Below are 15962 nucleotides of genomic sequence, written 5' to 3' on the forward strand. Positions count from 1 at the left end.
TAGTTTCCTGTTAATTAGACTAATAATAGCTAGCATTTATATAGTTCATACTGTGTGCCAGGCACTGTATAAGCACATTACCATTTTTATTTTATTTAATCCTAACAAGAATCTTGGGAGATAGGTTTATTATGTCCATTTTAGATTTGAGGAAAATGTTGCAAATAGCTTCTGTGACTTGGTCAAAGTCACGTAGTAAGTAAGCAGCTAAATTTGAACTCTGGATTTCTTGACCTGACACCCAGTGCTCAATCTATTTTATCTCTTTGCAATCAGTTTCCTCCAAGCTTGATATTTTTTTTTTTTTAACCTTCTTTGAAAGTCCTTATTTTGGATATAGTACAGAGACTTCTTGAAAAAATATTCCTCTGCAAAGATATCCTGGATTATTTGTTCTTGTTGTTTTGATGTCTTGTTTCATACAATCACAGTTTGTTAGAACTGAAAAGATTATTAATACTAAAGATGGAATTTAAGATTACCTTGAGTGAACCAAATTGCATCAGTTTGTACAGTGCATTTTTGCGCAGTCTTTATGTAAAGAAAACAGGATGAAAAGGTTTAAGTTTAAAAAAAACCCTGATTATCAGTTGACATGGTTGGTCCTTCTCATGATAAAAGTATATAATGTCCAACTAGGCAAATAGACATAGACAATATTTAGAGAAGGAAGCTTAAACAAAAAGCGGCTCTAGTTAATCAAAAATTTGAGAGTGAGAAACTTAGAGGAGGGAGAGCCAGGTTTATAAGAGCTCCACTTCTGGTTCCACCACTGCCGTTGTAATTTCAGCAGGTTACTTAGCCTCTCTCAGGCTTGAATTTCCTCATGTGTAAAATGTTAGGGTTTAATTGGATGATCTCTAAGTTTCTTGCTAATTGGACTCAGCCTTATGCCAACTATATTGGAGACTAGAGAAGATCTATTTTGATTGGAATAGATTTAAATTTTAGCATTGTTGACTTCCACCCTCTCATTAATCAAGATAGAGATTAAAGGAAAATGAGGCAGCATCCCCCGCCCCCCTCCAAAAAAAAAATTTCAAATGTCAACCAGAAGAAATACAAAGGAAAATAATCATCCTTTCCAAAATGTTCAAATAATACAATGTGTTATTCTCCTTACCTCATAATCAACATTATAAATCTAATCTTTTTTATTACTTGATTGTTAGGGGTCTTGGCCCTAACTCCGGAGTGGAACAGGCCTTATGTGACCAGCACTGCCTCTCCACTTGAAATGGCAAAGACTGTGGCCAATGAGGGGTAAGAGCCAGGGTGGTGTGAGACTCCGTTTATTACAAAGACTACAGGTCCTTTTATCATCTCATGCTTGTTTGTCACTTGTTTTGTGTATAAAGTCACTTCTTCATAGTAATCAGATTCTTGCTTATAGTAGATAGGAAGCTACGCATAGATATGTTGTGTACATTCCTTTCCTAATAGGGATATTCAAGGTACTCCTCTCCAAGATCTAGCATGCCTCTTCTGGGAACTGTCACGTTGCTCCTTAGGGTGGGATCCCTTCCTCCCAACCCCATCTTGTTTACCCTTACAAGGCTACCCTCAAATTACCTGAGCCATGCCCTAGGCGATGTCAAAGGCTGGCAGGGGATAAGCAGGCCCTCTTACACTTGATCTATAAGCAATTGGTGATTTCAAATGACATTCTTTATACAAGATAGAAGAGATGGTACTGTAGAAGAAAACACAAAGATGGGGGAAGATACTAAGTGAAATATAGTTAGCACTATTAGCAATCGCAATCAGACTATAATGGGTTTAAATCAAAAGAGACGTTAAGAGTTCCATCAAGTCTAGCCCAATTTTAATCAAGACTTTCTGTGCATAGGAAATTTATAATCTTGTTAGGAAGATGAAATTAATACATAAAATTGACAGTGTCTTCTTTACAAAAGGAATGGTGTAGGTGGACACTTTTTTTTCCCCTTTAATTTTATCTTTGAGTCTTAATCACTATGGTTGCCAGAATTACCTTTTTCTTTTATAATTTTTGCCTGGGGATACTTCCTTCTTTAAATTTGTTTGCTTACTTTTGTGACAATCATTTCCTTAACTTTTGCAATATTCTTCTCTTGCCTTGGCTTCTATAGACTCTGTTTTGATTTGCCCAGGCTTGGTCCCTATGTTTTTACCTTTGTATTCGTATCCTCAGTTCCTGAAGCAAAATTAACAATGAATGTTCATTGATTGTTTGATTTGATCCTATTCTCAGTGCTTGAGGATGACAATTTCTAATTAGAACAGATAAAATTTTAGGATTGACCTATCTTCCTGGTTTTCCAAGATAAAAATTTAAAGAAAATGGGGTAAAATAATTTTTAAAAACCCAAGATAGGTTCAATATCAGGAAAACTATTACCATAATCAACCATATCAATAATAAAACCAAGAGAAATCATCTAATAATCACAATAGATGCAGGAAAAGCTTTTGACAAAATACAGCATGCATGCATATTAAAAACACTAGAGAGCATAGGGATAAAGGGAGCTTTCCTTAAAATAATAATCAATATCTATCTAAAACCAACAGCAAGCATTATTTGTATTGGAAAGAAGCTGGACACATTCGCAGTAAGATCAGGGGTGAAACAAGGATGTCCATTATTACCACTGTTATTCAGCATTGTACTAGAAATGTTGACTTCAGCAATAAGAAAAGAAAAAGAAATTAAAGGAATTAGAATAGGCAATGAGGAAATAAACTATCACTCTTTGCAGATGATATGATGATGTGCTTAGAGAATCCTAGAAAATCATCCCCAAACCTACTGGAAACAATTCACAGCTTTTGCAGTGTTGTAGGGTATAAAATAAACCCATACAAATTATCAGCATTTCTATATATTAGCAAGAGATAGAGAAATTGCATTTAAAATAATTGTAAACAGAATAAAATATTTGGGTGTCTACTTGCCAATTCAAACCCAAGTCCTATATGAACACTATTACAAAACACTTCTCACACAAATAAAGTCAGATCTAAACAACTGGAAAAATGTCAATTGCTAATGGGTAGGCCGAGCTAATATAATAAAAATGACAATTCTGCCTAAATTGATCTTCTTTTTCAGTGCCATACCAAATTGCCACGACATTATTTTATAGAGCTAGAAAAAATAACAAAATTCATCTGAAAGAACAAAAGGCCAAGAATATTAAGGGAATTAATGAAAAAAAAAATACAAAGGATGGTAGTTTAGCAGTACCAAACCTAAAACTATATTATAAAGCAGCAATCACCAAAACCATTTGGTACTGGCTAAGAATTAGAGTAGTGTGTCAGTGGAGTAGATTAGATGTGCATGACACAGTATACAAGGTCTTTAGCAACTAGTATTTGACAAATTCACAAAATCCAGCTTCTGGAATAAGAACTCACTATTTGACCAAAATTGTTGGAAAAACTGGAAAATAATATGTCAGAAACTTGGCATAGACTTATATCTTACACCTCATACCAAAATAAGGTCATTATGATTTAGGCATAAAAGATGATACCATAAACAAATTAGAAAAGCAAGGGATAATTTACCTCTCAGATCTTTGGAGAAGGGAGGAATTTATGACCAAAGAAGAACTAGAGAATATTATGAAAGGCAAAATGGACAGCTTTGATTACATTAAATTAAAAAGTTTTTGCATAAACAAAACCAACAAAAACAAGATTAAAAGGGAAGTACAAAGCTGGGGAAAAAATCTTTATAGAATTGTATCAATTTGATATGAATACAAGTTATTCTCCAATTGATAAATGGTCAAAGGATAGAAACAGACAATTTTAAGATGATGAAATGAAAACCATCTTTATTTATATGAAAAAAATGTTCTAAATCACAATTGATTAGAATTAATCAACTCTGAGGTATCACCTCATATCTCTCAGATTGACTAAGATGACAGGAAAAGATAATGATAAATGTTGGAGGGGATGTGGGAAAACTGGGACACTAATGCATTGTGGTGCAATTGTGAAATGATCCAACCATTCTGGAGAGCAATTTAGAACAATGCCCAAAGGGCTATAAAACTGTGCATACTCTTTGACCCAGCAGTGCCATTGTTGGATCTGTATCCCAAAGAAATCTTAAAGGAGGGAAAAGGACCTACATGTGCAAAAATGTGTGTAGCAGCTCATTTTATGGTGACACAGAATTGGAAAAGGAGTAGATGTCTTTCAATTGGGGAATGACTGAATAAGTTGTGTCATATGAAGATAATGAAATATTACTGTTCTATAAAAAATGATCAACAAGCTTATTTTAGAAAGGTCTAGAAAGATTTACATGAACTGATGCTGAGAGAAACAAACAGTATGAGAAATATATTGTACACAATAAGAGCAAGATTTTTCTCACCACACAATTTTTTTTCACTTTCATCCACGCTTGCTTTTCCTACAAAGCATTCTACTCCCTATCTTCATACTTTTCACAAGCTGTCCTTCATTCTTGGAATGCTCACCTCTTAAAATCCCTAGGTCTCTTCAAAAGTTCAAGGTAGTAACAGTCTTTTTTATTATTCTTCTCTATTCTTTGCCCTGGTGTTACTGCTCTTATTTCATGCTACATTTACTTTATTTTTAATTATGTAAATACATGCATGTTGTCTCTGTCACAATATAAATTCCTTGAAGTCAGTTGTATCTCTGTACCCCAAGCACCTAAGCGTGCTGCCAAAATGCATGCTGAATTGAGTTTTATGTGTTCCTCCTTTCTTTATCTATTGATTAGAGTGTCTTTGTTTTTGTAGTTCACTCATTAGGTCAGCAGCTATTTATTTAAAGCCCTGTCATGTTCCAGGAACTGGATTCCTAGGTTAATAAAAACACAAAACCAAAAAATGAAATAATCCATGCCCTCAAGGAGCTTATAGTTTACCTGGGAGAGAAAACCCATAGGCATATAAATAAATTAAAAATGAAATTCTTGAAGGGGGTACTCACAGTAGCTGGTGAATGTGAAGCTTCACTTTAGATGATGGCATTTAAACTAATTTTTTCAAGAAAGTCAATTTTTTTCAGGGACAGAGTTGAGAAGGGAGTTTATTCAAGACTTGACCAAAACCAGGAGTCTAACCAGAGATGGCTTTCCCTCCCACAGAAATAAGGGGCAAATCTTTTAAGTCATAGTAAATACTTTTTAAGAAATTATTGAAGAGTAAATGCATCACATTGCAGAAAACCTAATGATTTTCATCTTCGCATTTAGCCATACTGTTTCTCAGATGATGGATTCTCTGGGCTAAAGCCAAAAGAGATTATTATGAAGCATTCATCTCTCAGATTATCAGTAAGTATCAGTCAGTCTATAAATGTTTATTAAGTATCTACCTTGTGCCAGGCATTTATCAATTGTGAAACTTTACCCACAGAAGTTTCCTTTCTACTATTTCCTCCTAATAGCTGATCCCTTCCTTTTTGAGTTTATTTCTATGTTTTCTGTGTGTATCTATTTATATACATGTCTTCACCAGTAGAATGTAAGCTTCTTGAAGGATAGGGTCTGTTTTTGCCTTTTACTTATCACCAGAATTTAGTTAGCACTGTTAGACACTGGGTATTGATTATTTATTATAGACTGCTAATCATATTGTAGTTGGAAATGTATAGAATAGTAGAATAGAACTTCTTTACTCAAATAAAAGGGAACTTGTGCCAATGTGATTTTTTTGTTGTTGTTTTGTTTTTGCTGAGGCAGTTGGGGTTAAGTGACTTGTCCAAGTCACACAGCTAGGAAGTGTTAAGTATTTGAAGTTAGATTTGAACTCAGGTCCTCTTGACTTCAGGGCTGATGCTCTATCCACTGCGCCACCCAGCTGCCCCTAAATATATATATATATATATATATATATTTTAATCTTGCTAGATGAATGTATGTAAGATTTTTTTGTTGTTGTTTATAAGTTGAAATCATTAAAATATCAAATAGTAAAATGAAATTTTAACATATTTTATATACACCTTAGTAATATCCTTAGATTACCATTTAAAACACGAACACTTTTACCAGGAAAATATAGAATTATAAATAAGCAATAATAAAGTAAGGGTCAGATATTTTCTCAAACCTTTATCTAATCTAGTCATTAATTATAAGATGAAACATTTTCCTTCCTTTTATAATCTGTGGAAATAGAAAAATAGAAAACATAAACTAAAAGTATTCAGCTATGATGGACAGTATTTTTTAATGTTAGGTTTTGAGTTATTGTGTAGTTTTTTCCCTTCACTAGTAATGGTAGATTACTTAATTCCGAATATCAGAATAGGGGAAAAACATATTCCTCATTGCTGAAGAAATCTTAAGCCTTTTCATTTTCTTTCCCCAAAACTGAACAAGAAATATCCAGGGATAAATGTGTAGTTAGAAGAAAAAAATTATTTTTAAAGGGTGTTCTGTTCTCCAGGTGGAGTAAATTGGAAGAGCAAATTATTGACTTAGAATATTAATAGCTTGTCCAGAAACCTCACAAGGAGACAGCATGTCTCCTTTGGAAATACAGCATGTCCAGTGTCTATTTGCCCTCTCCTGCCTACTCATACTAAAGGCATAATATTCCCAAGTCACTGGAAACACCGCCCTATGTACATTCTAGAAGTTGCTTTATAAATAAGCCCAGAAATTTGAAAACATGTTTTAAGAGAGAGAATTCAAGTAGAATATTTATGGCAGAATTAATAGGGAATACTCACTGTCCACAATCATAATAAAGTGGTTGCATAAATTCCTAAGATGGGACAAATGAAAATATGATTCAGGAGCTTTATATATCTCATTCTGTTTTCAGCCACCTACTACAAGTCTTGGACTTCACAAAGTGCATCTTCAAAACAAACCATCTTTAAGGCTGTCTTGGACATAAGATCAAAGGATTGATTATTATTAATTAATTGAAACCCATTTGAATGAATTAATACATTCAGGTGTTTTTTCCTGCTGAATTTACTGATTCTTGGTATTTTGTAGAAAAAGCTTCCCTTTCAGAGAGATGTTGGGTCTCTGACTCTCCAAGCTGCACTACTCATCAACAGGACTTTGTTTACCATGTTCCTAGTCTAGACTTTCTTTGTTTCTTCCTCTCTTTTCAGCTCCCTTTTCATGTCTTCTTTCATTAGAATGTATTCTGCATTTTTATTACTGGTGTTTAGCATGGTTCCTGTCATACAGTGAGTGCATCATAAATCCTTGACTCTTGTTCCCTGAAAAATCTTGAAGTAGTAAGAAGAGTGGAGTAATAAACTAGTAGCTTCTTAATTTAAAAAAAAAAAAAAAAAAAAACTTGAAAATAAAAACAGAAAAAAACTCTATAATTAACCTGAAGTGAAGAGCTTTTAATTTCTTTTAATTTCTAAATGCATCAAGTAAGCCTTCACACTTGCTATTCCTCAAATACTATATGAAAATTCACCTGGGGAGCAATTAAGGTGTGGTACAACTTATGTCTCCTACTAATCATCTTTTACTTTTCCCTTCCTAATTTTCACTTAGCTCTTCTCTCTCTTCATCCTAGAAGGAAACATTGGGGCCATATCTAGTTTGAAAAGATGTAAAAGAAAGTGTTAACCTCTGCCAGTCTTTAATCAAGAGAATGAAACAGCTTGGTTGTATAGAGAATTTGTATAAGATTTTTTCCTTCCTCTAACCAACCACACCTGTCTGAACATGTGTGTATGAAGTTGGGCAAAGCAGTTCTGTAATAGGCTATGTGCCTCTGGGAAGTGGCACAGGTGGAGTGGATCAGCTCATTAAGAGCTATGAAGAAAAAAAAACCCTGCTTATATTAAGTTTGATTCAATTCTCTGCAGAATATATCTTGGTTTTTCTTTTAAGTGGGAGTTACATATACACATATATATGATGGTGACTTGCAATATTGGAAAAGAGATCATTAAAGATTATTCCTAAAGCTAACGGGACAAGAAAAGACATTTTAGATTCTTCATCCTATAAGAAAACAGAAGATTTGAAAAGATTGTATTGTATATAATTTTGCTCAGCTAAATGATACAGTCTTATGGAAGAGAGAAATGAAAGATATGGTTAATATTTTTGCATGTGTATCACTATTTGACTCCAAATTTAAGCAGTCCTTTATAATTGTCAAATGGTAACAACAATTTTGTTCTTTGTTCATGGTATTTTTTCTATTTAAAATACTATTTTAAATATCAATTTGTAATTGTTTATAGACATTTTAAAAAAATATCTGGAGCTAATCCATATCCCTCTCTGGAATGGTTATTGTGATAACCATTTTTTTTTCTTTTTCTTTTCTTTTTTTATCCTGTTATTGTGATAAAATATCTTCAATAAATCTGTGAAATCCCATTAATTTAAAAAAAGGTTTATTATTCAATTTGTTAAGTAAGTTACATAAAAACAAATTATACCTCTGTGTGTGTGTATGTGTGTATTAAACTTGTCATCTTTGTAGCCATTTATCTATCTGTCTCTCTTTATCTATCTGTTAATTCTTAATTCTTTGACCTGGATGATGATCCAGGACAGCGATCTATGAAGTAACAAGAGATTCACCCCATTCCATAGTTGTGTTTAGAAAAGATTAGCTAAATATTTTAAGCCCAATACCAATAGAAAGTATGACTTTAATAAGAAATAAGATTATCAAAGACAAACTGAATTTGTTTTATATTGCTTAGCAAGAATTCTTATTTTCACCTAGTCATTAACTGTATTGCAAGCAAATATCTTAGTACTAATAGAGAAAATACATACTTTATAACTTTATCAATATGATTCAGTATGAATAAGTGTATTCTGATGTGTACCTGTAGTTAGAATAGTGTTATCTTTAATGGTATTTTTGACTCTTTTCTGGTGACAATGGAGTAAAGTAGGGATTGTTGCACTATTAGTCATATCTGTGCTAGTTACATTCCATCAGCATTTTCTCTAAAAACCAGCCCTGTGGGTCTGATCTTGCTTGATTTAATAATTATCCAGAGCTGACAAGGGAATGAGGTACCCATTGACTTCAGATCTTGCCTTTTACAGGGCTTGTAGTGGTCCTATAACAGAAAAAACTGGTGGGGTCCTGGCTATCTGTTTAGTAGACTTTTGGAATAGAAGGTTGGGCTGAGATGGGGTCCTGGTCTTGACTTTTTTGTAGGGATTTTCATTTGGTTTTTAAACATTTATCAAGCATCTTTTATGTGCCAGGCATTGTGCAATGCTTTAGGAAGAAAACATCTTCTATCAGTGTAGATAGACAATTGTCCTATGATTTTGTAGATTTTGAGTATTGCCTGGGGCACTGAAAGTTTAAGTGAGTTGACTACCATTATACCACAAATATACACTCTTTGAGAACTCCTATACTACATTATTCTGCCTTTGCTTTTTGCTTGAAGGTAGAGGCTACGAAATAATGGTTCAAATAGAATTATTTTTAGCTTTTTAAAATGTCAACAAGTTACCCTATTTCCTTTATATATATATTTTTTTTGAGAAGGGTACTTCTTCCAAGTTTTCAACAATCTTATTTGACACATGAGGAAACTGAGGCTGGACTTGCTGGAAGTTATATAAGGATTAAATAGGAAGAGCCATAATTTAGACATATATGTTCCTTTATTAATCTCCAACTGATTTTAGAATACTTCTCTCTCCCCTTCCCCCATGGCTTCTAATGCATGTAATCTTAATTATTATATGAGTTTTCTGGTACTTATTAAAAAATTCCATTTTCTGTATAGATGTTAGAATTTTAAAGTTACACAGACTAATATTGTAGAAACATACTTGAAGTAGAATAAGACAATAAAAGCAATACAATTCTTTCTTTGCAGTTCAAATAATTTATCTGGAAGACTAAAAAAAAAATGCTATGGGAAATACATTTTTTTTTTTTTTAAATGCCTGTGAAGTTGTTACTTCCAGGAAGAATTCTGTAAGATCAGTAAATTCCTTTAAAAAAAAAAAAAAAAAAGATATTTGCTAGTGTTAGGAAGTGCCTGGCACTTACTAATGCTACAGTTTATCATGGGTGTAACAGGAGCAGACAGTCCGTTTTAGAGTCTCATGCTGGGAATTTCCAAGTGAGTGATACCTTTTTTTTTTTTTTTTTAAAAGGTAATGCTGTAAGTATATATTAAAAAAAAATGTGTGTGTATATATATTGGTATAGTTAATAACATTTATAAAGTGTCAGGAATTTTGTTTTGTAATTTGTTGCTTATTTTCTTTTTAGTATATGTGTTTTTAAAGAAAAGGAGAATTTTAAATGAAAGGGGAAGTTTGCATATTATTAATTCTACAGTTTCTATTAATTCTAGTCCGAAAGACTAGAAAAATCTCTGCTATTGTTTTCTATTCCTTTTTGGTTTTAGGAAGTTCTATATAATCTCTTTATTTTTGCTTAAAATTCTTACAGTAGCAAAAGAAAAAGGAAGAATCTCCACCCCTTTAAATCAGCATGTTTGAGACTGATTTATTTGTATTATCCATTGTTCCTTTTTGACATAAAAAAGTCATACGCTGCCCCAAACTTCATTTATATTGTCAGGAAGGGTAAAAGACTATTTCTAAATGTCCGCCTTGTCCTCTGAATTATATCCAAGATCAACAATCCACCCAAAATGGAATTAATGTTATCTGTTAGACTTGTTTCAAAAGCTATTTTAAGAGACTTTCAGATATAACCATGATATAGTTCTGCAAAAAGGGCAATAACAATTTTAATAAATATTTATTAAAATAAAAATAAAAGAAAAAATATAAAATAAAATAAAAGTTCTTGTTTGGAGCTTTTCTGTTTAATTTGTGCTTTTAATTTTACCTATTTTATAGTATTTTAGAATTAAAAGAAATTGCTAATCATTATAACAATCCTGTGACATAGGGAGCATTGTGCTCCTTATTATCGATATGTTATAAATAAAAAGAAAACTGAGATTCTTAGGAATTTAATAACATGTCCAACGTTATTGATAGTGAAGATGACATGGTAATCTTGGTCTTTGATTTACTTCAACTCTTTTTTACCTTACTTTCATTATGACATAGGGGTCTAAGTTATTCTTCCAATGCATTTTTAAAAGCAGCATTTATTCAGAGGTCCTTTAATCTTTTTAAAAATATGAATATCTTTTGATTGGGTGGAAGAATGTTAAGCTTAGTTTTAGGAGATCACTTTGAATAGGGGAACAGGCAATAAAATTTTTGCCTTGCCTTGCCCTTGATTACAGAACTTCTTTAGGAATACATCCTATTTTGCTAATTGACTTAATCTAAAGAACACATAACATCACTTGTCTGCCCAGTTGGAATGATATTTGTATTTGTGCTGAGTATAGTAGAAATTCCATTCCATTACAAACCATACCAATGCTACCTCTTAAGTATGTGCCTGGTTTGATATAAATGTCAGATGAAAACCAAAATTATAGTGAAAATAAATGCCTTTGTAAATGCTAATATTATTTGAGTGAAATAGTTTTGGGTAGTCAAAAGATTGCCTTAGTTAAAACCCCAACTTATTTCAGTTGAAGTTTCTTGCACCTCAAGAAGAAAACAGAAAAAAAAAAAAAAAAAAAGAAAATATTGGTATTTTTGGTGGAATTTGGTGTTATTTTTTTCTTGCGAATTCATTTTCATATTGTGGGGAATACCAGAGTTCCAGGAAGTCAGTCTGTGGATCTCTGATGTAAGTATTCATTATTGCATGTCTGACTAGTACATAGCAAAAAGAAGAGGTTTCTTTAGAAGTGGGAAGATAATGAAAACCTGACAGGGTGGGACCAAAACAGCAATGGTCAATGTATCTGGAAAAGTATAGCTTTGTGATTTATTCTGAAACTACAGTTTAAAATCAATTTGCTATAGCAATATATAAGAAATAAAATAATCTTAATGGTTTTCATTTAAATATTGTTTCAGAATTAGCAAAAGTTACTCATGATTAGATTAATTATTTTAAGCAGAGACTGTCAGGATTAACAACTGTACAAATCCAGTGATCCATGTGGGTTGTGAGTTCAGATGGTGAAATTATAAATAGATAGGCTTAATGATATCATTAGTGAGGAAGGGGGTGGGGAGGGATACACCTAGAATGTTTTGTTTTCTCCCTCTGATTCATATGTCTTTTGGAAGAAAATCACTAGTCTGGTAAATGAAGGGTGGGAAAAGGAATCTTGGAGGTAAAAAGAGAAACTTAACTATTTGAGCATGTAATATTAAAAAAAAAAAAAAAAACAATAAAACTTGCCTTTGGAAGCCACAGGCAGTGGATATATTGTTAAACCAATTCAATTGAAATGTAAAAAGGATATATTTATGTATTTAATCTACTTGGAGTCTTGCTTAAGAGATTTTAAACAATGATGCTGACCCTTGAAGTTGTATTGGTTAGAAGTGATAAAATGTTGTTTGAGAAGAACATCCAAATATCTTATACCTTAGGTTTTGAATATCCCATTATGACTTGTTCCCATGCCAATGAATAGAAGTTTTGATTTTTAAATTTATACTTGGCCACTGAATACAGGCTACATTAGAGATTTATACTTATACACATAAACACAAGCCATATCTAACTTTGTGACAGCTTTCACCATGTTTGCACATGATCATGTTTTATTGTAATGCAGAGAAGATTCAAAGTCATTTCTGAATAAGAGTTGACTTTATTGTTAGACTACTTAGTAATTGATGGGCAGTCCTAAACTTGAATTTTAATACAGATGTTATGAATAATTCCCCAAGAAAATAATTATCATATTCAAACCATATTGTGAATATATATAATGAATTGGACATTTCAAATACATTTATGAAAGGTGCTTTTGTGATGGATGAATTAAAGCCAGGTTTGAATTTATTTTATTTCTTCAAACAGAAATTCTAGATTACAAATTTAAAAGATGAGGAAAAGTTGTATATTACATATAAGATTTAGTATTTGTGTTAATGTTTTTTTTTTTTTAAAAGGTTCTTTAAGCTTCACATTCAAGAGAAAATGTTAAATATCTAAAACTAGACTAATTAATGGATATATTCACTTAGTCGTGAAATACTTGGATGGATTTGTGATCACAAAGATGTCACTTCCTTGCAATGATGCTGATTGCCACTTATCTGCTGATTCTGAATTTAAAGAACATTTCACTCAACTCGTCTCTTCAGCAGAATGATGGTATATTTGTTTGTATGGACTTGTGCTGTAAAGATACCATATAAATAATGTAAGAGGGGAGCAATCCATAAATCAAAAATATAACAGAACTAAAGGAGGAAAATCAAGTTCTGATGTTAGCTTAGCACTGAAACTATAATTAATCTAATATACTTTGTTTCTTCCTTCTTGTTTGTTTTAAGGAACTTGTTCCTTAAGTTTGTAAAGGAATTCTTATTTGAGATATGGTAGAAAACACAGTGGAAAAAACATTGGATTAAAAGTTGGAAGAGTAAAATCTGAATCCTTAGTCTTCTATTTATTTACCTGTATGACTTTAAATAAATTTTACTTTCTCTGAACCCTAGTTACCTCATTTGTCTAAGTAGGAAGTTGTTGAAATGCCTTTTTATTTAAAAGAGCATAAGCTTTAAGGTAGGATAAATGAACACAGATAAATTGATATGAATAATAATACCTATGTAGTTTTATGGACCTGGTAGATTATTTAGTCGATTTTTTTTTCCTAAAAAGATTGTTATCACAAATATTTTAAATATTTCTAGCTAATTTTTATTCTAAGGGCAAATGAGCAATTATTTTTTTTTGCTTTTGGTTTTTGGAAATTGTTAATTTATAATACAGCAAAGTCTATTATATGAAAGACTAAGGAAATAAAGAAAACATATTTTGAACATTCAATAGCTGTTTTTGAACAAAGCCTCATGCTAAGAAACTGAATATGGTGCTTTTCTTGTGTAGGGTACTTGACACAACATATAGGTTTGTTTTTAGACCCACCTATTTCCTTAGGCATATTCTCTTACCATTATGAATACTGTATATTTCTTTGTCACTTCCTTTTGTTGTTTCTAGGCCAAAAAAAGAGCTAATGGATTTTTAAAATATATCTAAACTTAATATAAATTAGTTCACTTCTCTTGAGACTGTAAGAATGAGGAAGAAAACTATTTTATACATATCGAGGTAATGAAAGACCAAACAAATGGCTAAATATTTTCTTTCTGTGATAGATTGTTGATATTCTTTGTTTTAAGGAGTCAATATAAAGTTTTAATTTAAGAATGGAAACTTTCCCAAAGATGAGATGTTACTATTCCTGTTTGTAGTGATTTTGGCTCTTTATAATGTAACATTTAGAAAATATTATTGCTTAATTTTTCTAGGTTAAAAATATTGTCATGAGTGATAGTGTATTAATTGCAAATGAGATCTAAATTACAAAATCAGAAACAAAGTAGGTCCTTAATAAATATTTATTGATTGATAAAAGACCTTTCAGTATAAAGAGGGTAAAAAGGAGTTTGAAGATACCTTTTTAAAGTAGATATCTTAAAATTAATTTTCTATTCTAAACTTTAGCATTAAGTAGGATGGACATTTGCAACTCCCTAATAGAACAGAAAAAAAAGATTATGTAGTAGGTCATATAGCTTGCTTTTCTTTTTACACAGATAATAAAGCTTTAGTTTTAAAAGGTGTCCTATTTGCCTTACAAAGTACATAACATTTTAAAGGTATGACTGTGTCAGTTCTGCCATTATAGAATTAATTGCATTTTTAGAACTAGGGGGGGAGGGGGGAAGCAGTCAAATTTTAAGTTAAAGGACCCTGATTGGAATCCTGACTCTGTTGTTTACAACCTGTATCCTCTGGGCATCATTTCTCATGTGTAAATTGAGAGAATGGACTTCTGTTTTTCATTCTATGATTCTACCATCTAGTTAGGTAACAAATAGAAGATTAAGTCAAATTCACCCTGTTATTTAATGACAGGCCATGACAAACATAGGCCATCTTACTTTCTTTTACTCTGCTAATTTCATATTTTATTCAATTATGTTTTCAAAATATGTTTTTATTCTTGGATTTGAAACTTATAATTGGGCTATCTTAGTAGTCTAGTGATGATGGGAAGAAATTATGTTATGAAATTCTCTTAATTACAAAATTATTTGTTGTGTCTTTTTATGTATTTGTCCTTTTTACCATATCATTGAGAAGCATATTCAATAAAACAAAAATATTTACAATTTGAAAGCACCATTCTAAGCCATGGAGAGACATAGAAATGAACCATTCTGGCCCTCAAGAAATGTACAGTCATGTAGAGGAAAAAGTATATCCTTAAATTACAACAGTGCCAGATCTACTGCTAAGGGAAGGTATTATATGTGAGAGCATGAAGAAAGAGATGTGTTTTGCTTCAGGAGGAGGTGAAGTTGATTGAGGGAAGAAGGGAAATAGATGAAACCTATGTTCCAGAGGGCCTGGAATCAATATACCTTCTGAACATAGTTATCATCATTTAGTGAAATTAGCATCTTGCAAGGTACGTGGGCACAAGATTTGAAAGGTATTGGAGGATCTGTGTTTATATTCCAATACTGCTTTTAGGTGATGTTGGGCAAATAATATAACTTCTTTAGTACTCAGTTTTCTCAGCTGTAAGTTAATTGTCTCTAAGGACTTTTTCAGTTTTATTTATGATCCTATATAACCTTCAGTTACCATGAATTAGTCAACACACATTTATAAATGCCAAACACTGGGGGAAAAAATGAAAATAAAATGAAACAATCACAACTGTCAAAGAACTTACATTGTACCAGACAACCTCATCTAAAAAGTTTTTTGGCAATTAGATTTAAATACCTAAAAGAGGAACATTGAGATTAGGAATTGTTTTATTCTTATTTGTATCCCCAGTACCTAAACACCCTTCTGGGCACATAATAGAATGCATTGATTAATTTAATATGCTACTTCTAAAAGAAAAAATGA

The 15962-nt window shown here is 31.9% G+C and overlaps 1 protein-coding gene across 8 annotated transcripts in view; it reads left to right on the forward strand.

Moving 5' to 3' along the window:
- COBLL1 (cordon-bleu WH2 repeat protein like 1) overlaps positions 1-15962 on the forward strand; it is a 175686-nt gene that overhangs the window by 80561 nt on the left and 79163 nt on the right. The window contains exon 1 of one of the 8 annotated variants that reach the window (XM_031960565.1): positions 4357-5311. The exons of 6 other annotated variants lie outside the window; for them this stretch is intronic. Coding sequence is in view for 1 of the 2 variants with exons in the window: in XM_031960563.1 (XP_031816423.1) it covers positions 10064-10080 (17 nt within the window). In the remaining variant the exon portion in view is untranslated. Of the gene's footprint in view, positions 1-4356; positions 5312-8188; positions 10081-15962 lie in introns of those variants that run through there. One more of the 8 variants, XM_031960563.1, reaches the window with a different exon arrangement.

Source organism: Sarcophilus harrisii, chromosome 3 (assembly GCF_902635505.1).
Source record: "Sarcophilus harrisii chromosome 3, mSarHar1.11, whole genome shotgun sequence".
NCBI lineage: Eukaryota > Metazoa > Chordata > Mammalia > Dasyuromorphia > Dasyuridae > Sarcophilus > Sarcophilus harrisii.